Source organism: Cucurbita maxima, unplaced genomic scaffold (assembly GCF_002738345.1).
Source record: "Cucurbita maxima cultivar Rimu unplaced genomic scaffold, Cmax_1.0 Cma_Scf00016, whole genome shotgun sequence".
NCBI lineage: Eukaryota > Viridiplantae > Streptophyta > Magnoliopsida > Cucurbitales > Cucurbitaceae > Cucurbita > Cucurbita maxima.
The window spans coordinates 2,216,612-2,240,271 of NW_019272032.1; the positions used below are offsets into that span (position 1 = coordinate 2,216,612).

General features: G+C 34.6%; 3 protein-coding genes and 3 long non-coding RNA genes across 6 annotated transcripts in view; 3 read left to right on the forward strand and 3 right to left on the reverse strand.

The window, feature by feature from the left end:
• LOC111490795 overlaps positions 1-11,695 on the reverse strand; it is a 12,306-nt gene extending 611 nt beyond the window's left edge. Inside the window, exons 1-2 of the long non-coding RNA XR_002719621.1 lie at positions 11,685-11,695; positions 2,671-2,674 (exon numbers count right to left, since the gene is read on the reverse strand). This is a non-coding gene — a long non-coding RNA (uncharacterized LOC111490795). The remainder of the gene's footprint in view (positions 1-2,670; positions 2,675-11,684) is intronic.
• Positions 605-1,917, reverse strand: LOC111490792. Its single transcript, XR_002719617.1, has 2 exons — positions 1,695-1,917; positions 605-1,154 (listed from the first exon to the last, which is right to left on the reverse strand). It is a non-coding gene; the product is annotated as an uncharacterized LOC111490792 (long non-coding RNA).
• Positions 4,180-8,443, forward strand: LOC111490711 (ABC transporter G family member 15-like). Its single transcript, XM_023139266.1, has 9 exons — positions 4,180-4,429; positions 5,298-5,377; positions 5,464-5,925; positions 6,004-6,126; positions 6,243-6,374; positions 7,028-7,312; positions 7,387-7,659; positions 7,761-7,868; positions 7,949-8,443. The coding sequence occupies exons 1-9, from the start codon at positions 4,180-4,182 to the stop codon at positions 8,306-8,308; spliced, it is 2,073 nt and encodes a 690-aa protein (XP_022995034.1). The 3' UTR covers positions 8,309-8,443.
• On the forward strand, positions 9,544-14,852 carry LOC111490710 (ABC transporter G family member 15-like). Its single transcript, XM_023139265.1, has 9 exons — positions 9,544-9,934; positions 11,049-11,128; positions 11,206-11,667; positions 11,790-11,906; positions 12,213-12,344; positions 12,429-12,716; positions 13,549-13,821; positions 13,974-14,081; positions 14,169-14,852. Exons 1-9 carry the CDS (start codon positions 9,652-9,654, stop codon positions 14,535-14,537), a joined length of 2,112 nt encoding a protein of 703 aa, XP_022995033.1. The 5' UTR covers positions 9,544-9,651; the 3' UTR covers positions 14,538-14,852.
• A 292-nt stretch (positions 14,853-15,144) lies between these two features.
• LOC111490744 (protein RETICULATA-RELATED 4, chloroplastic) lies at positions 15,145-19,529 on the reverse strand. The gene is made up of 8 exons (XM_023139331.1): positions 18,774-19,529; positions 18,289-18,357; positions 17,423-17,554; positions 17,285-17,338; positions 17,146-17,190; positions 16,439-16,578; positions 15,662-15,787; positions 15,145-15,513 (listed from the first exon to the last, which is right to left on the reverse strand). The coding sequence occupies exons 1-8, from the start codon at positions 19,353-19,355 to the stop codon at positions 15,474-15,476; spliced, it is 1,188 nt and encodes a 395-aa protein (XP_022995099.1). The 5' UTR covers positions 19,356-19,529; the 3' UTR covers positions 15,145-15,473.
• Positions 19,530-21,569: 2,040 nt separating this feature from the next.
• LOC111490793 lies at positions 21,570-22,922 on the forward strand. The gene is made up of 3 exons (XR_002719618.1): positions 21,570-21,640; positions 22,474-22,542; positions 22,648-22,922. It is a non-coding gene; the product is annotated as an uncharacterized LOC111490793 (long non-coding RNA).
• The last annotated feature ends 738 nt before the right edge of the window (positions 22,923-23,660 follow it).

The window sequence follows — 23,660 nt, forward strand, 5'->3', positions numbered from 1 at the left end:
AAAAAAAAAAAAAAAAAAAAAAAAAACGAAAAGAAACCAAGTGTGCACAAAAAATAAATGCTTTGTGTGAACCTATAAGCGTTTACTTAATGAACTCTACAATCTTCTATTGGTCATTTTCTTGGGATATTTCCATATATCAAATTGAAGATAGTATTACTGCTCATCTTATTTGTTACTTCCTACTTTAATCTGTCTCCCAACTTTCTGCTTCAACTTCTGCAAAATTGTTGATCAAATTAAGCATTATAATTATTTTATTTTTATCAATGCCTGGTAATGTGGTCTTATCAGTATGTATGTATATTTGGATATATGAGAAGAAATATGGTTTCACAATCACCAATATTTCCTTATCATTTTCAATATATTTCTTTAGAGAAAAAAATAACTTTTTATTCCTAAATTACTTAAATAACCTAAATTCCTTTAACATGAGGATGGCTTTAAGTCTAGGAACAGTTGAATGAATAAGACACTTAGTATCATAGCAATGAAAAGTTTTTTTTAATTGGTTCGTTCATATATTATTTAACTTTAAAAATGGATCAACTATAATTTTCGTTCAATTAAAAAAAAAAACGGTGGTAGAGCTCTAGACTCGAGCACCTTTGATAACAAAATGGACAAATTTTGGTATATATCAAAGCATTACCAAAAGTGGCATGTCCAACAATGAAGCAATTTTCAAGAATCAAGTATCTCCTCGCCAACCACAACCCAAGTTGGTCTTCCCTAGATTGTCTTTGGAGATGCTCACCTTAGGTCATAAAGCTTGTGCTTAGATGCATTCACCAAGTCATTCAATGTGAGTTTAAACCACTCTTTGGCCTTTCAGCTTAGTTTGAATATCTCATGTTCTCATCATTCAACCAAAATGAACAGATTTTACTATGATAAGACCCGCCGATATCGAATTCTCTTGCACGATATACAGCCTCCGGTAGAATACAAGTACATCCTCGATCATCTCGGCTACGGAAGCTCGGAACACATCACATTGTAATTTAATCAAACTGAGACACTCAACTTGGTTGGATAGTTCATTAGCTGACCACTTTCAAGCATGCTTGAATAGTTTCATGCTGAGCCAATGGAAATAAACGGCAGCATAGAGGATAGGTAATGTCAAGGGCACCAGGAGACAGTAATACCTAGTAAAGAACAGGAAATACATTACAAATAGAGGTCTCGTTGTTATCATATTACTTCCCTTGAAATTGTAATAGTTTTGATTTAAGCAATCTTCTCAAGAGATTAAAGGCACTATCACCAAATCAAATTTCATTAAAATACTCTATGAACAAGTAATTGGCTTGCTTCAAAGGCATGCTAACATTCAGATTCATACATACTCATTTCCTAATATGTATAACATCATATGAATGACCTAAAAGACGTATCCGTTCTTCATCCACTACCATCCCCCACCTTTTTCTTTCTTCTCCCTACCATTTATACTCGTTCCTATCTACCTCTCAATCTTCCACAATCCTTCATCTCTCAATCGCGTTCTCGCAGATCAAGTTTTGTTCAATTTGTTTTCTTCAATTCAACCAATTAAAATGAGATTAAGATTGAATTTCGAATCCTGTTTTTTCTAACTGAACACCGGAATCATTTCAAAGCCTTCCAAATTCCATGTTTCCACATCACAAATAAAGGAATTCTCCAAAATCAACAGAAAAACTTACCAGTCGTTCTGAATAGCAGATAAGAAGGCATTGTCCGAAGGCGAAAGAAGCTTAGAAATGATCGCGGCATAGAGAAATAGCAGAAGGAAAACGAAGCTGACGACGATGAACACAAATCCTTGCCACCGATAACCCGCTTCTTCTCTGGAAACGAACGATCTGATCGAACTCATCTCTTCCAACGCCCACATTGGATCCAACGGCGGAAGTAAAGAGCATTCTAGCCGAAAGACAAAACAGATAATGGGCCTTGACGACCCATTAGGTCCACTTAGAGTATGTTTCAAAAGCCCAAATATCGGCCCATCAACATACCAAAGCCCACGGTTCTGATTGCACACCCATGGCCCTGGCCCGATATATTTTCCTAATAACGTAAAACAATATTGTAATATTCCGCTTAATTGTTGTTTTTCTTTCCAAAATTATTTTTATTTTATTATTCAACTTACAAAATATTTCTTTTAATTATTTAATGTAAAAAAAAAAAACATAATTATTTTGGTTTCATTATATTCATGTATTGAAGTCACATAAATTAATTTACACGTTAAATAAATATACCATAAAATTTTGTTTATTTTATAAACAGGGTTAAAACTTAAATCGATGTTAATGGAACTAAACATATATATATATATATATTAAAGGTGACAAAAATATTTTTCATTATTATAATGTCACGTTGAAATTTATTCAAACTATTATATTAATTTTTTAAAGCTAAAATAAAATAAATTTTGAATCGTAAGAGATATATTTTCAACCTCACTCCTTTTCAATAATAAAGAGAAAAAGAAAACTTAACAATAAAAAAAAAAAAAAAACAAAAACAAAAGCCCTACTTACTTGTCCCCCTTGACTCTACTTCTTATGTCTAAAATTTTAAAATATAAAATAAAATATTTGTTCTCGAGGTTAGAGATTCAAACCTCTTACCCCACATATTTTTAAGCTGAAAAAATGAACGAACCACGTGTCTGAGTATATCCTATCCATTTGGTACCATCGAATTAGGTTTTAAATTTGCAACGAGTGAATTAATTAAATTGCAACGTGGCCAAAATAACTTTCTAGAGTGTGGAATTAAAATTTAGAGCTAATCAAATTAGTTGAAATTTATTTTCATTAATTGAGAAAGAAAGCCAGCCATTTTTTTCTTTCAATAATAAAGACTTCTTTATAAGTATATGGTTGGCTGTTTATCAACTATATTCAAACCTTTAATATAATATTAATAAGGTCGACGATAATCAGAAGATATTTATTCTAGTTAGAAGTTCAAATTTTATCTTCTACATTTATTACCGTAAAAAAAATGATATTTTTAAGAGATTAATTTAAATCGTTAAAGTCAATTGAAATTATTTATGTATTGATTGATGTGTTTAAATGGGTTATCAACTATTGTTGATATGAATCAAAATTATAAAGTTTATTATGATATAAGTTTTATTTTATTTGATAAATTTTAAACTATAGAAAAAATATTTATTCAAGAAAAATAATTATAAGGTTGAAGTAATTGCCTTGATAATTTCTTTTAAAACTTTATTTATTATTTTAAAACTTTATTTATTATTTTAATTTTATAATTTTTTTAATGGATATTTGAAGGGGAGTGAGAACAATCTGTCAATGGTAACCACAAATTTCTTTTAGTGGACATTTAGGTATTTCTTTGATAGAAAATGTCAAAAGAATATTATAAATTAATAAAATTGAGCTCTTAAATTGAAACTTTTATCACACTTAAACATGATGTTTCAAAGATTTCAAACCTGTCTATTTCAGTTATTAATGATTTGCCTACCTAATAAGTTAATTGAGTTATTATAATTTTTTTTTTTTTTTGCCTGAAAAATTTGAATTTCTATTAACTAAAATATTTGATCGTTAAAATATAAAATTATATTTACAAATAATTTGATTTTTTTTTCATATTTGGAATTATTTGTGATATTCCACAATTTATATATAATAATAAACCTTCTTTTGAAATTTAAGGGAAAATTTCACTCTCCTATTAAGAGTTAAAATATATAAGAATAATAATAATAATAATTCATTAAAAAAAAAAAAACATGTTTTTTTTTTTTTTTTTTTTTTTTTTTTTTTTTTTTTTTTTTTTTTTAGGGTGCAAGAAGTTTTTCNCTGTTTAACAAATTAAATTGTAGAAATAAAAAAAAAGGAAATTAAATTTAAGAGGTTCTTCATTAAATATCCCATTTTAATTTATTTGTATTTTCTCTCTCATCATTAATCTGGTGTGCACCTCCATTTGTGGGTGCATTTATAGAGCAGCAGTTGTAGTTAGTTGTGGATTCATTTAAAACCCAATAATAAATGATAAAAATATGTAAATTTCATAAATTAATTTATTTTTTATAATAATAATAATAATAATAAATGTAAATTATTATCCTCTTCCATATATCTCCCTCTTTCTCCCTATCCTCCATTCTTCTCTGCCTCATTGATCCCCATGGAAATTGAGGACGACGGAGGAACCCACAGCCATGCCGCCGCCGCCGCCACCGAGGGGCAGAGACGGGGAGAACAGCGAGGGACTTACCTTGTGTGGGAGGATCTCACGGTGGTGCTTCCGAATTTCCGAGATGGGCCCACCAAAAGACTCCTCAATGGCCTCCGTGGCTACGCCGAGCCCGGCCGGATCATGGCCATTATGGGCCCTTCCGGCTCCGGCAAATCCACCCTTCTTGATACTCTCGCAGGTCTCGCTTCTCTCTCTACAATATTATTTTATTGAAATTAAAAAAAAAAAAAAAATATATATATATATATATATATATATTAATATTTGAATTAACCTTTTCTTAAGTGATATATATTAATTTCAGCAGTCAACAGTAAGCACTAAATGTAATTTCACACTAATATATATATATATATATATATTTATTTATTTTTCTTAATTTTGGCGTGGACATTTATTTATAATTTACAAAGACTGTTTTTGTTCTTGATATTATAAAAGTTTCAATTATAACAAAAATTTCTAATAAAAAAGTAAGTGGAAGAAAATTGAATAAGATTATAATTTAAAAAACATTGATGGCTAAATTGAAATAAGTTATGTAGGAGTATTATTATTTATTTATTTATTATTATTATTATTGCTTTTATTTTTATATAATATACTTCGTCTATGCTTTCTTGCTTTATCATTCACTTTTTGTCTATGTTTTAAAAGAACAAAGTCAAATTTTAGAAACTATATAGCAAAAAAAGTTCCAAAAATATATATATATATTTATGAATTTTATATTTTGTTTAAAAAAAATATTTAATAATAACCTTAATAGAAAAAAAATTAGTTTACATTAAATGTTTTCGAGTAAATTTAGGAACAGTATTATTATCCTTAATCTTTATAAATCATCCTTAATGAGATTTGATTTTACAAGACTCCTAATTGAACCCCAAAAGAATTGATATAAAGAATCAATGGAGTTTAATTCAGAAGCAACCTCCACTATTATTTTGGAGAAATTTTCTGCCAATGAATCTGTAAGAGAAAGATCAATGTTTAAGACATCAATTGTAAAAAAATTAATATTTGTGGGTTCGTTTATGAATCAGGAAGACTCTCCAAGAATGTGGTAATGACTGGAAACATTTTTCTCAATGGAAAGAAGAGGAAGTTCGGATATGGCGACATTGTAAACACAAACTCTCTCTCTTTCTTGAAGATCAAACTCCACCATGTATCAACCAAGAAATTCATGATTTCCTTCTTAATTTGCAGGCGTATGTGACCCAAGAAGATATATTATTGGGAACTCTGACTGTGAGAGAAACCATTAGCTACTCAGCCCAGCTGCGGCTTCCGAGTTCTACGACCAAAGATGAGGTTGATAACATCGTCCAGGCAACCATTTTGGAAATGGGTCTTCAAGATTGTGCCGATCGAATGATTGGGAACTGGCATCTTCGAGGGATCAGTGGAGGGGAAAAGAAGAGATTGAGTATTGCTGTTGAAATCCTCACGCGACCTCGTTTGCTTTTTCTTGATGAACCCACCAGCGGCCTCGACAGTGCCTCGGCGTTCTTCGTCATTCAATCTCTAAGAAATGTGGCTCACGATGGACGGACTGTTGTTTCTTCAATTCATCAGCCGAGTAGTGAGGTTTTTGCTCTCTTTGATGACCTTTTTTTGCTCTCTGGAGGTGAGGCTGTGTACTTTGGGGAAGCTAAAATGGCTATTCAGGTATGCGCTTTGAGGTTGCAGTTTTATGCCTATCAACTGTTTGATGTAATGCTACAGTACTTGTTATCTGTTTTGTAGTTCTTTGCTGAAGCTAATTTTCCATGTCCTAGTAGAAGGAATCCATCTGATCATTTTCTTCGTTGCATAAACTCGGATTTCGATATCGTTACTGCGACACTCAAGGGGTCTCTAAGTATTCGAGTAAGGCGTTTTGAATTGTAGCTGAGTTCAACAAACCTCTGGTGGATTGAATTTCCACTTTTTGATGTTGTATGGTTTGTTCATTTGTACCTTTGTTCATGACTTCGAAATTGTAGGACATCCCGGAATCATCCGACCCTTTCATGAATTTGGAAACAGCCCAAATTAAGTCAACGCTTGTTGAAAAATATAGGAGCTCGAAGTACGCAAGTAGGGTGAAGGCAAGAATTCGAGAAATATCCACCATTGTAAGTATCGTTTTGATACCTCTAGTGTAACAGCCTAGGCTCACCGCTAGCAAATATTGTCATTTTTCGGCTTTTCCGTTCGGGCTTCCCCTCAAGTTTTTTAAAACGCGTCTACTAGGGAGAGGTTTCTACACACTTATAAAGAATGTTTCGTTCTCCTCCCAAACTAATATGGAATCTTACAATCACCCTCATTCGGGCCAGCGTCTTCGATGGTACTTGTTCCCCTCTCCAATTAATGTGGGATCTCACAATCCACCCCCCTTCAGAGCCTAGCATCCTCGGCACTCGTTCCCCTCTCCAATCGATGTGGGATCTCACAATTCACTCACTTTCAAAACCTAGCGTCCTCGCTGACACTCGTTTCTCTTTCCAATCATTGTGGGGTAGATTGTGAGATTCCACATCGGTTGGGAAGGAGAACGAAACATTCTTTATAAGGATGTGAAAACCTCTCCCTAGAAGACGCGTTTTAAAAACCGTGAGAGGAAGCCTGAAAGGAAAAGGCTAAAAGAGAACAATATCTATTACATCTAGTCCTCAAGTCATCAAAAGCCTACAATATATCACCCTACTAGAAATCGTAGGAGCTTGAAGTACATGAACCAGCAATTGTTTGGAACAAATTGTATGAATAGTTTCATCTTCTTCAGGAGGGACTTGAAGTAGAGAAGGAAAAAGGAGATAAAGCTAGTTGGTTGAAGCAGCTCTCAACATTGACCCGTCGATCATTTGTGAATATGAGTAGGGACGTGGGATACTATTGGCTAAGGATAATTATCTATGTGATAGTCTCCTTATGTGTTGGTACCATCTACTTCGATGTTGGAACAAGTTACACTGCAATCTTGGCTCGAGGAGCCTGCGGTGGATTCATAACTGGCTTTATGACATTCATGACTATAGGGGGCTTTCCATCTTTCATTGAGGAAATGAAGGTAAAAAAATCTCCATAAGCTTGAGCTTGGCGTTTCTTTTAGTATATTGAAGTTTCAGTTTCATTCTTCTGCAGATGTTCTACCGAGAAAGGCTCAATGGGTACTATGGAGTTACAGTGTTTATATTGTCAAACTTCCTCTCTTCTTTCCCATTTTTGGTTTTGATTTCAGTCGCTTCTGGGACTATCACCTTCTACATGGTGAAGTATCGCCCAGAGTTCTCCCGCTACATGTTCTTCTGCCTCAATATTTTTGGCTGCATTTCTGTTATAGAAGGATTGATGATGGTTGTGGCTTCATTGGTTCCAAACTTTCTTATGGGAATTATAACAGGCGCTGGAGTCATTGTAAGAACACAATAACATTATGGATTCGGTACCATCTTCTTCATATTTCATGTTTTGCATCTCAACGTACATAACTTTCTTGGTTTCTATTTTCCTTTCAGGGTATCATGATGATGACCTCTGGCTTCTTCCGATTATTGCCCGACCTTCCGAAGCCATTTTGGCGGTATCCTATCTCGTATCTCAGCTATGGCTCTTGGGCACTACAGGTATCATCTTGCTAGGCTTCTCATATCTTCCATTGATGGTTCAATTATGATTTAACTGAGTATCTAAGTTCATTATGCAGGGTGCCTACAAAAATGACTTGATTGGGCTTGAGTTCAACCCATTGATACCTGGCATGCCAAAGTTGAGTGGCGAGTATGTAATCACCAACATGTATGGGATTCCAATAAACCATTCCAAATGGTGGGACTTAACAGCTCTCATGTTCCTTGTTCTTCTTTACCGAATTCTCTTCTTTGTTGTATTGAAATTCAAGGAAAGAGCTACGCCATTGCTGCGGACAATGTTCACAAAGAAAACTTTGCAACACCTTCAGAGGAGACCTTCCTTCAGGACAATACCGCCTTCTATTACCTCTAAGAGGCACCAGCCTCTTCACTCACTCTCTTCTCAAGAAGGTCTCAACTCTCCTCTCAACTAAGAAGCTCCAAGGACAATAACTTGGAAAGCATGTACCTATAACAATGTAACTAATAAGAGGTATGTAAGTAGCTACAGATCCATATGTCAAGGAAAGGAAAAGAAGGAGATAGTAAATATATAGAATTTCATACGATTTACATTGTTCATACTTTGTAATAAATTTATTTTTTCTTTTATTGATTGAACTTAAAATCTATATTTTTCATCAGTTTTGAATGTCTTAGCCTGCCTCTGTGTAAGATTGGAAACTGCTTCTGAGCACATCTAAGATAAGATTTATGATTATTCCTAATCTGAGAAGCCCTGATGTATGTTCTTGTATTTTTCTTCATTGTTTTACAGACTTACTGCTGGTTTTTATAACATAGCAGAACAATAAAGATGGAAGGAATAGATTAAGACCTCACGCTGTGAATTCTTCTGAAACTTCAGAGAAATGGAACCTTTTGCCTTAAAGAGAGGAAAAGGGTTCAAAGCTTCCTGTGATAAACAGAGAAATGGAACATTACAAATGGTAGATATTTAGTTGGGCGGTACATGAATGAGTAGTGATATGAACCGTTACTCACATCTCCATATAGGCTTGTAGATGAAGAACTGCAGAAATGCATAATTGACCCATAAATGTTAGCAACTCTGTCACTATTTCTTCCTTTTTATAGCGATTGATGGTTGGGTTTGGTGAGGTATTTACTGTGCTCTATTCCTTTGTCAACTTTCTACTCTTTTAACACTCAAAGCCATCCAACCATAGCTTGGCTGAGGAAGGAAACTGTCCCTTGCTATTAACTCTCACCCACCCACCCACCTTGCCACATATTAGAAAGAGAGCTGATGATATCTTGAATATACTAAATGAGGTTGCAGGAGTTGTTTGTTCAAAAACAAGAAAACTCAGACACAAATATTCAGAAACTTGAGATACTGCTTGATCATATAGAACTCTTTATGACCACATTAGATATATAATTAGCACACATACTCGTGCATATCCTTAAGATTAGAGGTTCAAATCTTCGTAACCGGTATATAGAATTAAATGTTGAAGCACATGCGTATTGATGGCTCGTACAGTTTGAACTTTCCTTTTTCTGATAACAAATGTAATGTTAAACCATTAGAACCTAAGCAACAATAAGTTTGATGGGTTTTCTGATATAAGCCTTTGCCAGGTCATAAATACTTTAAATTGTTTTCAACTGTTTCTAAACCATTCAGTTGCACTTACCACACACACAGCTGAACATCAAGAGAAAACACACAAAAGTTGTAGAAAGAACACACTATAAATGCTGAAGATCAGGAGGAGGAGGGTGTGGGAAGTGTGAGAGACAGACATTCATGGAGATTGAGGAGGAGAGGGCAGATGGGAGATGCTCTGTGGAGGAGGCGGCAAAGAGAGTAGAAGGAAGAAAAGGGAAGTATGGGGAGGCTGCCGCCATTGCTGCTGCTGCTATGTATTTGGTTTGGGAAAATCTGACTGTTATGGTTCCAAATCTCTGGAATGGACAGAGTAGAAGACTCTTGCTTGATGGTCTCAATGGCTATGCTGAGCCTGGAAGAATCATGGCCATTATGGGTCCTTCTGGCTCTGGGAAATCCACCCTTCTCGACTCCTTAGCAGGTTCTCTCCCTTTTCCTCTTTGTCTCTTTAAGCTCTCTGTTTTCCTTTTTCTTTTCTGTTCTTCTTCTTCTTCTGCATATTCTGTGGCCTTGAAACTTATATCATGATTTAGAAACAAGAACAACCCATTTATCTAGGCTTGATTTTGTTCAACTAGAACTAACATAACCTAAAAGAGACCTTTTCAATCACTTTGATTTTGTTCAATTATTCCATTCTCAGTTCTCAGAAAGTTGGGTTAGTTTCATCCAAAATTATCGTAGAAACTTGTCATCAACAATGTTTTTAAACCATAGATTACTAGAGAAAGAACTTGTGATCAACAATGTTTCTTAAACCCTGAATAGAAAAAACTTGAAATTTGAATAGAAACCAACAAACCCAGTGGGTAATTAAAGCCGCATGGCATCACATGAATATTTAATATTTGACCCACTTTTTGTTGCTTTCGTGCTAAGCTATATTCCCTTGTTTGCCTTCTTTTCCAAAATTTGAGCAATTTATTCAATACACTTTGGTTTCAGTGCGTAGCGATATAGATGTTTTCAGACATTAAATGTGTAGGAAAAAGCAATGCGATTTGGGTTCAATCTCTCATCTCTCAACCAAACTTGTCATCTATCTATTGGCTTTGTGGGTGGGCACAACTCATTTCTTTTTTAAGTATCAGATTCAGAGCTATGACAGACAGGACCATCTATGTAGTACTTTACCCATAAAAATACTATATGAAACTTTGATCTTAATTTTCATAAAGGGGTAGTTGTAAATAGGCTAAATTATAAATAAATAAATTATACCCTTCAAACTTTGCCCTTATATAAAAATTATTCATATTCTGTCTGACGATATTTCATTAATATTTCAAAAGTAGAAATACCAAAATGTTGAAAGAAAAATTAATATGTCGAAACATGGTTCTTTTAGATTTAACCAAGATAAGCATCCTAGCCACTGTCACGTTGTTTCAAGTCATCATTACGTCTATATCTTTCTAACGTTGTAATAAATTTTAGTTCTAATAGTTTTTTTGAAATGTTTACGAAAATTCAAGAGTAATATAAGATTGAGTTATTCAAAGGCTTAATTTGAAAGACCAACTTTATTTTTGCAGGGCGATTGGCACAAAATGCAGTCTTGACAGGAAATATTCTTCTGAACGGAAAGAAAAGAAGGCTAGATTACGGCATTGTGGTTAGTATTAATATGCAGTTCATCAACCAAGTATGAGCTTTTGATTGTTATTTTTTTAATTTTCTCCAAAATTTCAGGCCTATGTGACCCAAGAGGATACAATGTTGGGGACTCTGACAGTAAGAGAAACCATATCATATTCAGCCAATTTGAGGCTTCCAAGTTCTATGACCAAAGAAGAAGTAAATGATATAGTGGAAGGAACGATATTGGAAATGGGTCTCCAAGATTGTGCTGAGAGGATCGTTGGAAACTGGCATTTAAGAGGCATCAGTGGGGGCGAAAGGAAAAGATTAGGCATTGCATTGGAAATCCTCACCAGACCAAGCCTGTTGTTCCTTGATGAACCAACCAGCGGCCTCGACAGCGCTGCTGCTTTCTTCGTTGTTCAAGCTCTTAGAAGCATTGCTCATGATGGAAGAACTGTCATCTCTTCGATCCATCAGCCCAGCAGCGAGGTTTTTGCTTTATTTGATGACCTTTTTCTTCTTTCAGGAGGCCAAGCTGTTTACTTTGGAGAATCAAAAATGGCAGCTCAGGTAAAGATTAAATTAACAGCTGATGAATGTTTTAAAACATATTCTAAGATCACTGTAGAACACTTTCAAGCAGAATCCAACTGAGAAAATCTCATAAACTAAATATGTTTCTGGTTTTGCAGTTCTTTGCTGAAGCAGGATTTCCATGTCCAAGGCAAAGAAACCCTTCTGATCACTTCCTTCGCTGTATTAATTCAGACTTCGACGCAGTCAATATGGCTTTAATGATTTCTCAAAGAGTAAGTGCCTCCAAGCTACTAACTACTTACGATTTTAAAACATGTCTGCTAGAGAGAGATTTTCACACCCTTATAAAAAATGTTTCATTCTCCTCTCCAACTAACGTGGGATCTCACATCTATCTTCATAAGTTGATAAGTTTGACTATTTCATAGCTACATATAAATGAGTGATTGTTATGCACTTCACGATATGATATCAAATCTAACAAGCTTAAAATCGCACACACCAGAAAGAATACTCATTTTTTTCTGCTATCATATGCTAAACTTTCGGATTTACCATTTTCTGTTCTATTGCTTCAGGAAAACCAAAAACCAGTAGACCCTTTATCTAAGTTTTCAACGGCAGAGATGAAAGCAAGACTAGTTGAGAAATACAGATGCTCAGAGCAGGAAGCCAAAATGAAAACTAGGATGAGAGAGATATCAGAAATGGTAAGCCAACAGTTTATGAACATTCCATTTAACATAATGCTTTAAATTCAAACAACGATCTTACTAGTTGTAGTTTTGATGCAGGAAGGACCTTCTATGACTATTAAGAAATGTGGAAACCGTGCTAAATGGTGGAAGCAACTCTCAACATTGACTAGAAGATCAACGGTGAACATGTCCAGAGATTTGGGCTACTACTGGATAAGAATTATTGTCTACATACTATTATCTATATGTGTGGGCACAATATTCATGCATGTTGGTACAAGCTATGTTGATATCTTTGCAAGGGCATCTTGTGCTGCATTTGTTTCTGGATTCATGACTTTCATGTCCATTGGAGGCTTTCCATCGTTCATTGAAGAGATGAAGGTATAGATTACCTCCATGTTTTGTTCCAAAATTTCACAGCCTTTTGTATAGTTTTATGGAACTCATTGAATAGCTTAATGCCCATTAGAAACTTGTGTAGAACAAGAAGCACTGGGTTAAATAAATTGGGCAAGAAAGGAAATTGGAATTGAAATTGTTGCTGCCACGAGCAATAGATTGAAGAAATGTTGGGCACAACCTTGTGAGAGTGGAATGAAGCATTCCTTATAAGGGTGTGGAAACCTCTCCCTAGTAAACGTGTTTTAAAACATTGAGGGGAAGCCCACAAGTGAAAGCCCACAAGTGAAAGCCCAAAGAGACAATATCTGCCAGTGGTGGGTTTGAACTGTTACAAATGATATTAGAGCCAGACACTCGGCGATGTACCAACGAGGACATTGGTCCCCCAATAGGAGTGGATTGTGAGATCCCGTCATATCGGTTGGAGAGGGAAACGAAGTATTCCTTATAAGGGTGTAGAAACCTCTCTCTAGTAGACGCGTTTTAAAACCTTGAAAGGAAACCCATAAGTGAAAGGCCAAAAAGAACAATATCTGCTAGTAGTAGGCTTAGACTGTTACAATTGATATCAGAGTCAGACATTAGGTGGTGTGCCAATGAGAATGATGGTCCCTCAAGGGGGTGGATTGTGAGATCTCACATCGGTTGAGGAGGGGAACAAAACATTTCTTACAAAGGTGTAAAAACTTCTCCCTAGTAGACGCATTTTAAAACCTTGAGGAGAAGCGTAGAAGTGAAAGCTCAAAAAGAACAATATCTATGTGTTATTACAAACTTCTTTCATATTTGAATACATGATTTTGTGAAACAGGTATTTCATAAGGAAAGGCTGAACGGGCATTATGGGATTGTTGTATACACGTTATCAAATTTTCTGTCTTCATTCCCATTCTTAGCTCTCATGTCTGTTGCTTCTGCAACCATAGTATTCTACATGGTCAAATTTGAAACCGAGTTCTCTCGTTACGTCTACATCTGCCTTGACCTGCTGAGCTCCATTGCAGTTGTAGAAAGCGCCATGATGATTATTGCTTCCTTGGTTCCCAACTTTATGATGGGTGTCATTATTGGAGCTGGTTACATTGTAAGACGACCATTACTATTTCATCTTTTCATAAACACTTCGAAACAAAATCTCTTAAAAACTTTACTTTTTGTTCCTTTTAATGAATGACAAATCATAATGGTTCAGAGGCTTCGAAACAAGTGAAAATGGCTTAACTGTGATCTGTGCAGGGAATCATGATGATGACTTCTGGTTACTTTAGGTTTGTGCCTGATCTTCCCAAGGTGTTCTGGCGTTACCCAATATCATACATCAACTATGGCGCCTGGGGTTTACAGGTACTTCTAGCTCTGTTAGCAAAACAACACTTATTTGGAGAGAAATAAGTATATTATAAGATTTGGGATTGTTCCATTCAAATGCAGGGAGCGTACAAGAATGACTTGATAGGGTTGGAGGTCGACTCTAAAATTGGTGGAGGTCCTAAAGTAAAAGGAGAAGTGATCCTTGAAATGTTGCTAGGATATCAAGCTCATCACTCCAAATGGTGGGATTTAGCAGCTGTGTTAGTCATTCTAGTTACTTTCAGGCTCCTCTTTATTTTGATCCTCAAGTTGAAGGAGAAAGTTTCACCATTTTTTCAAACACTCTACGCCAAGCAGACTCTACGACGTATCGGTGAGCCATCCATGGCTACGAGAAAATCAAAACTGCCTCAGTTCCCTTCTAAGAGACATCACCAACCTCTTTATTCATTGTCTTCTCAAGAGGGTCTCAACTCACCAATCAACTGAAAGGGAAGGCATAGATCAACTACATTCATACGGTAACATGGGATATAAGAGTTTAAACTACCCAATTGATTGGAAAGGAAATACAAACATAGACACTTTTTAAGCTTTTGTTTATGATGGGATAAAAATGTGCTCTGTTTTAGCTTGCCTTGAATGGCTTGGTGGTTCATGAGGTGGTGAAGTTGGTTTTGATGTTTTCGGTATTTACACAATTGCCACAATAACAAATCAGATGTTTAATTTTACTCAAAAGTGCCTCCTTATCAAAAGTGTTTGAGTGTTTTCATTGTGCTCAGCAATCTATCACTTTTGGTACTTGGTTTTACACTTCTAAAAATGCTTTTAAAGCACTCAAATCAGAAGGAATCTCAAGTGTATGTAGCCTTTTTCCAAGTACTTTTAGGTTACTTGAACATGATGTGATAATAAATCGACCATAATCGAGCATACCTTTGGCAGTGGCAAGTAGCGACCGAAAAGGCACTGTCAAGTACATATTAAACATGCTCTCAGAACAAAATAATTTTCATAGAAAAACAAAACAAATCAGAAACAATTCAATTTAAAACACCACCGAAACCCAAACAACATGATATAGAAGCAAACATAACAAATTATTTGATAATTACTTTCATAGCTCCATTCATGGAAGCTTATCAAAATGTTCTTTTAACCCGAACTAAGTTCACTATACTTTATTGTTATTCCCATCTGTTCCGATACCTTAAAAGCACAGAAATAGTAAGAAAAGAAAAGCGGAAAAAATGACAGAGAACGAGAGAAACAATGAAAAGTGAAATATAACCAAAACCAAAAAACGTCACAATGGATCTTGTACTGCAAATAAGGAAATTAAACAACTCTTAATTGTAAACTGGAACCTTCCTCGCGTTCATTTGAAATACCTAATTTAAAGCAAACCAAGCGAATTAGCCTTCACTTCTGAATTCCTATAAAACGGGCATAGTCCACCCACCTGGCGAAGCGAGTTTATAGAATGTAAGTTAAAATAGGGAAAGGCAAGCGATCACATTTTTTTAAAAAAAATAATAATAAAGAAACCAATTTTCATAGAAAAAATACAGTAAGAAATCACACTATTAATAGAGATGTGAAAATCTTACAAGAGTGAACCAAGGAATGTGTTTCCTGTTCTAACAGCAAAACAAAGTGCGCTGAGCATGAGCTTGTGCTTGTGTAACAAGGGCTCCAAAATTCGCTGTTCTATTACACCAGCCAGAACTTGATACCTACACAATGAAATATCCCAGGTATAAGAAAAGCTCGGAAATGGATGAGCTCACAACATCAGGGTAGAAGAGAGCAAGACCAGCAGGTCAATCTTATTTAAATAGCAGCCATCAAATCAATAAGCAAATTTATTCTAAGTTTCACAGTAGGCAATCGAAATTACAGTGTAATCATTACTTTTCATCACAAAGATATCCATTACAATTTGATTATATCACCTTCGGCACATCATTCTTCTAACTAAAATACTGTCCACGCAAATGCATCATTCATTCCTCATTTTTCCTTTTCATAAGGATCTCAACTCTGGTTTAACCTCCCTTGCATTCTAATTTTTATAATAGTACTGTACACAAGTAACTTGTATTTCAAAGTTTTCAAGATAAAGACCAAAACCTGAAATCCCAAATGAATACCAATCACACCAAAGAGTGCAATAAGTCTCTACTTTTGGGAAACATTAGCGTATAATCTTTGCGCAACAAAGAGTACGCAAAAAGGCTACAGATGCAGTGGTAAGCCAGGGTAAGAAAACCCACCATATACTGGTTCTAAATATAATTTATGGTAGCACTTTCTCAAAAAGGGGATTCATTCTAAATATAATTCATGGTCGCATACAACAAGCTATAACTGCAGAAAACCAATACCTGAGGTTGCTGGAGACAGCCATATAGACACCGTAACCAACACTCGTGGAAAGTATAGGCACATTTTCCACTTCAGCTGCAGCATTCTTATCAATGGCCTTCCTTGCATTGATTACAGTATTTGTAACAGCTGTGCCAACCTATACAAAGAGCATAACGAATTAGTTTCTGCAATGTTTATTCAAAAGACAAACACCCCAGGTGTTGCAGGTAGTGGCTGAAGAAACAAGAATCCCAAAAAGAGGTCTGATGGTTACTGCTGGGGCTACAAAACAAGCGTTCATATTGTTGCATATGAGCTAAGATGGGTCCCACTTAACATGATGATTGAAGTGTAGCAAGAAAGGGACACAATGTAAAATAATATGAACTTAAAGAATAAGAACAACGGGTCAGGCAATAAGACCCCATGGTTCACCGTTCAAAATTTTGCAGCCCAGACTCCCAATCTTCAAAGGATTGCATTACTAGTTAAATTCAGGGGACAAAAAAATTCTGAGAAAAAGGGAAGAGCTGGAAGTCAGCCAGATACCTATTGATCTACGGCCAAACAGACAGGGTGACAGGTGGTAAAAAAACAAGCGACCATTTTCCTATGACAGATGACTCCAGCAGCAAAAGAAGCCATAAAAGATGACTAGAAAATGACGTGATACAAAAGACCCTAAGAATTTCGGAAACTCAAGAGGAGACATTTGACAATGTACCAGTGATGAAGTCGTGCCAACTGCAAAAAGCTTAGCTCCATTGCGCTGCAAAAGTATCCACAGAAAACATGATAAGTTGATTTTGCATTTTCTTCTAAATATATAAAATTGATGCAAAATTTACCAAAAGTTCTCATACCGCTATTGCACCAAATCTCTGTAATAATGAATATGAAGTTCCAGAGAGAGCAACCTAAAACAGAACAATAATTTAGTTCTCGCAATCCTCTAAAGAAAGGTTCAGCAAAGATCCAATTAATCCATGAGAATGAAAGACCTGGAAAGCATTATCAGGACATCCATGGAAGAACTTCGCAATAGCTCCTGCACTGACTGAAAGTGGTGGTCGGAGAGAAACAGTCGGAGCAGGAAGATAAACAAGCATGAAATCAGCAATAACTGCCATTACCTAAAAATATGTACTTGTCAATAGATTTGCTTCGAATGATATCTTTCTTGACGAAAAGAGCATGTGCTCTTTCAAGAGTTAAGAAAGAACATAATTACTAATTTTCAAATCAAAACTGCAAATACCCTAAAACATTAGTTAGTCCCACTTGTCTGAGCCAAATACCAGATTAACTATTTTACAAAACAGAACATATGCACATATTCACAACGCTCCAAGAAACAACTCTCTGTCCTTACTATGTTATACAAAGGAATTCAATCATTGCATTAGACTAATTGCTCTAGTATTCCAGCCTTGTGTCTAACCATCTTCTACCGGTGACAATAGACAGGTACTTAGAAATGATTGCTTATCTTAAACGGTTTGTATGCTATCACAAACTTATAGCCATGACTGACGATGACCACACTTTTAGTTTTTGGATCACCAACCCCTTAATACATTATAGATTCTCCAACAATCAAATTCCACCGGTTGCTGGCAGAATTACACTTCCACTCTTTAATTGTTAGATGCATGTGGGGATGAAAAGTTATCTGACAATTATGAAAGTGGTAACCACTCTGTTTAATCACTCCCAAATTTTCTCTTTTGATCAAGGAAAACGGGATGACATCATCTGACAGCAGACTAACGTATATATCAAGCGAGAGCGTATAAGTGCTCTAGTGCTATCACTTAGACGTGCAAATGAAATGTAAAATATTTGATGAGTAACAACAGGGTTATACCACATCAGCGAAAACAATCTCGAGCTCATCAAAAAACTTTTCCCTTCGGCGCTCATACTCAGCAGCAGTCTGAAAAATAAATTACGAAAATTAACTGCAGGTAAGGGAGAGGAAAGAAGGGGGTGAGATTTACAATAAGCTAAAAGTAAAAACGCATCCAAGGAAATGATCAAACAAATTTCAAGGCCAGTGTCCTAAGATGATATCGTTTAATGCAGGTATGCATGCAAAACGGAAGTAGAAATCCCCAAAGAAAAAGTCAGATCAAATAGCCTAAAACATCACAGTTCAAGGTCAATAGTAAAATTTGAACATGTACAATTGAGTGGCAAAGAAATAGAAAAAAGATGGGGAGGGAAAGATTTCTATATTTGTCGGTAAAAGCGAAGAACAAAATAAATGCAATAAAAGAAACGAGAAGATCCCTATAAATTATAAAGGACATTTTTACTGATCCGGAACATGAGAGTGGGTGAAAAGAAAACCTTAGTGAAGACCCCAACGCCGCATTCCATCCCGACCTTCGCTAGAAACAAATCGTCCGCCAACAGGCGCTCCTTGAATCCACCAAACTGCATCAGCCATCGCATGATAGCAGACTTCTCAAGCTCAAAAAACTTCGTGATCACCGATCCAGGGATTCGACCGGCCTCGATCGCGGCCACCAAGTCCTTCGGCAGGCATTCCAGTGATCGGCCAGCCTCAGCCAACACCAAAAGCGCCTCCGCCTTGTTCTTATCACCAGCATTTCCAGAGCCACCTTCATTACCATGATCATCACCGCCCCCGCCTCCTCCGCCGCGCGAAGAAAAGTTACCGCCGTCAGAACCACCACCTCCAGAAGAAGACACCCAAAACATCCGTCGACGGTTACTTAGATCGCATCGGTCATGTCGACGAGTGAGAAACATACCATTGGCCCTGATACCGGCAGTCAAGGAGGTGAAAGCAGGGGAAGCGGAGATGTGCAAGTGATGCAAATGCGACGGCGATGACTGAAAACAACGATTCTGATTCAATATAGCGAGAGACAACGAAGACGGATTGATGAAAGCGGCAGAAGCCATAGCGAAAAATCTCTCTTCTCCCTTCTCTCTTATTCTCTCCCTCTCTCTCTTTCTTCTCGTCGGTCGGTGGCGGAGGAAGTTTAAGTTTCAGACGGCACAGTGAAGTAGGTGGGCGGGCGTTAAAACTTAGAGAGCATAAAGAGCCATTAGGGGTTTCTGTTTCCCGAGTCAAAAGCCTAAATAAACAAATAAACATAAATGTTTAATATTTTCCTCAAAAATCCACGTCCTCAATTGGCACACGCGCGATAACATGAACTTCCCGCGCGTGAGGGCATTTTGGGAAGTCTGTTTTTTTCTTTTGATATAAAAAACTAAAAAAAAAAAAAAAAAAAAAAGTGCTTGGTCGGTAATATCACTACCCTAACACCATGCAGTGCACGTGCGAGAATGTCTCTTAATTACCGAATTGTCCGTACCTCAACTGTCTCACACTTATTTTTTTAAATTAAAATTTTTAATTTTTTCGTAACTCTTATGTTTTTTGCTAAAACATATTATACATAACATAATAAAAATAATATTTATAAATACATAAAATTTACATTTGTCCTTAGTATTTACTCACCCATTAGTGTATTTATTGATTTTTATTATAAATTTTCACGTTTATTGAATTATAAAGATACATTAATTGACAATTTTTATAAAAATCGCAATATATTTATGTTTTTTAATTCGATTTTTATAACAATTTGTGCTAATTTATGATATATGTGAATATGCTATGGACATACTCATGGAAGCGTATGACTATGAATATGTTATGGATCACTTTAGAACGGGTTCCCAAAACCTTGGAAGATTATATGGGGTTGATAAATGACGTGGCACTATACTTCTTTGGATTGCCCGTGAAATTTTCACATGGGAATATATGGACATCGAGAGTAATTTTCATATTTTATTGATTTTTTAAATTACGTATAAGAAATAAATAAAACGACAATAAAATTAACAAAACGACAATAAACCTTATTGCATGCCGACTCATCGAATGCCAACGTCAGGTGAATACGATATGCTTTGAAAATGGCATTATAAAAAACCCCGTTATTTTGCCAGTCACGTCATGTCGTTTTTTAAAAACCGAACAGCATTCCCTTTTCTGTTTCTTTTTTCTTTTTTTTTTTTAATATAAATTGATTAACTAACTATTTCTGCAAGTAAAAATAATAAAATAATAATGGTAGTATATCAATTTACACCGGATTTTATTTAAAAAGTCTATATATATACGTGTGCAAATAAATAAAATTGATAAGAATATAAATCAAACGTTTTCGTTCATATATTGATATTAAAATCTTTTTTTATGAAAATATACGAAAAACGTTAAATTTTATCCGATACTTTTATTAATCTAAAGTATTTTATCGACAATAATCTTTATTGTATAGACAAAATTAAATAGAATATTTCTGAATGGTCAAATTATACCCAACAAAATGTTGACCAAGATATAGTAGCTTAGTAGAAAGCATTTTTTAAATTCTAAATTTATATAAACATCCTTTAAAAAAATTAAAAAAAAAACTTTGTTAAAATTTAATATTTAATATTTAATCAAAATAACGATGAATTCTTATAAATTAAAACTTTTATGGGTTAAATTGGAATAAACGATTCAAACGATCAGATTAATTTATTATTATTATTAGATTGGATTGGGTTTGTTATTTAATAAATTTTGTTTGAATTAAAAAAAAAAAATTACATCAGTATAGTTTAAAATCCGTCTCAAATTCATCTTTAACTCAAAAATACCTCTAGAAAACTAGACTTAGATAAACACAATACACGTGAATTAAAGGATACGAAATTAGGAATATCATTATATTCGTATTATATTTTAAAGTTTATTCGTAAAGTTTTGGTTGAAAAATAGAGTCAAAAAGGGAAAAATATTTAAAAATTTAAATATATATAAAGCGTTGGAAGTAATAATGCAAATCCAGATGCCTTGCATGCCCAAAAAAATAACGAAGTCAAGAGAGTAAAAACACAGAGATTCAGGGGGTGTGATTCAGTGCTACACTTCACACCGTATAAGACAAAAAGGCAGTGATGATTGCCATCAGACGCCTTCATTAGCCCAACATCTTTAGGTACTTAAATCCTGGCCCTTCATTTTCTTTCCCCATCAAGAAAAATCTCTTTCCCTCTCTGAGCCATTTTCATGTGATATAAACCCTTTTCTTCTCACCCATATTCACACTCAACAAGGCATAAGAGAAAGAAGAAAAACCCTATTTGCTGCTTGGGAGAGGGAAGGTGAAAGAAAGGTGAGTTTGGATTATAAGCTCAATTTTAATTTATTTTCTTAATTTTACTCGTTCCCGATTCGAGTTAATTAGACTCGAACATTTGATTATAAGCTCAATTTTAATTTATTTTCTTAATTTTACTCGTTCCCGATTCGAGTTAATTAGACTCGAACATTTGGTATTTTGATCGAAAGTATATGTATTAACTAGTCCAACCGAACCCGAAATGGGTTATGAGTTTTACTTAATTTAGCTTATTATTTTGTGTTTATATGATATTTTTTAGTTTGTCTAACATTTTATTAGTGATGTTTTTACATAAATATGGGTGTAATTAATAAAATAAAATAAAATAAATTAAATTAATTAATTAATTAAAACATGCTTTTAAGTTTGTGAATTTAATTTTATTTATTACTGTAGTCTGAAACATGACACGTGCGAGACATGCCTCGTGTTCCGTCTTTTTTCAGTCCATCTCAGAATCGTGTTGGGCTATTTCTGTTTAATATCATCGAAGACGTTAATGGGCCGAGCCCAAACAAACTGCAATTTTTCATATTTTTATTTTTATATAATTCCACTAATTATAATATACAATTTTTAAAACTTTATTTGAGCAATAATTATTAGCGCACGTTAGCGCATATGGGCGCATTCTAGCGCACGTTAGCATGATTAGAGTCTGCATGATTACGACTTTATGGCAATTTTGGATGAAAATTCAATAAATGCACGTTGTTTCTCTGTTGAGCTTGCATGAATGTTTAGATGATGTAATGATTGTGATACCCGAGTAATAGATTTTCTCCTAAATCAATGTTTTTTTTTTTTTTTCTCTTTTTCCTCAGCTCCACTTGAAGCAAATTAGTTTAGCAAATAAATGGATCGAAGCAGCAGCTCGAAAATTGACCCATCGGGTTTGTCTTATTTATTAATTTTGACCTTTAAAAATATTACTTTTTCAAGTTGTATTTTTTGTTTGATACAATATTATAGTATACGATGCTTATTTGTGCGTGTAGAATTCAAGCCTGTGGGTTTAGAACTCGAGGTCTTGCAGAAAGAGGTCGAGGAAAAAACGAAGAAAATTAAAGAGATGAAGAAGGAGATTGAAGCAATAAAAATGTGGTTGGAGGAGAAGAAAGGTTCAAGGGAAGAAATAGAAAGTTTAAAGACATTATGTGAAGAATACAACAGCTTGAGAAAGGAATACTATGAAACATTGGGCAATCAGACAAGGGAATCCTAGGAATTGACTATAATTATTAGTGTCTATTTGCATGCAGTTTAAATTATTATTAAAATCCAATTTTTTTTTTTTATTTATTATTTAAAATTTGACAAACAAACAGCTAAAAAAATATATATGTTTTGTAGTTAATGTTTTTTCCTACCAAAATTAATTTTTTTTGGGATAAATTTTTTTCCCAAGCTCTTAATATTAGACCAAATGGTGGGCCCCACACCATATCTGCTCCAATACTAATAATTCATATAGACTTTTTCACCCTCTCAATAATTTGCAATAAATATGGCCTCTAAAATTGAACTTAATAATATATTCAATAAAATTTTATTTACAAAAAATTTATTTATAGTAACTTATTAGTTTGTATTTTCTTTGTTAGCATTAAATTTCTCATTTTAGATTAATAAAAAAAATATTCAATTATTTTATTTTGTTTAAAAATTATCTTTAAATTTTTAATTTTTAATAATTTAAAGATATTTTTTAAAATAAAAGACATCTTAAAAATAAAATATGGATGATTTAATTTTTTCAAAATTTAAGTATTTTTATTAAGTAAGTAAATTAAAAAATTAATGAGTAATTAAATAGTAGCCAAACATATTTACCAAATGATAATATAACATGGTCACTTGCGTTCATAGATTAATCAATCCGATGGAACGTGTCTCTTTCCAGTGGGATGTAATTAGATTGTGACATTTGGGTTCAAGTGGGTCATGGTTTTTGTTCTATATAAATATTCAAATCTCAGATGTTAGTACGATCATATCCTCACAACCGTCC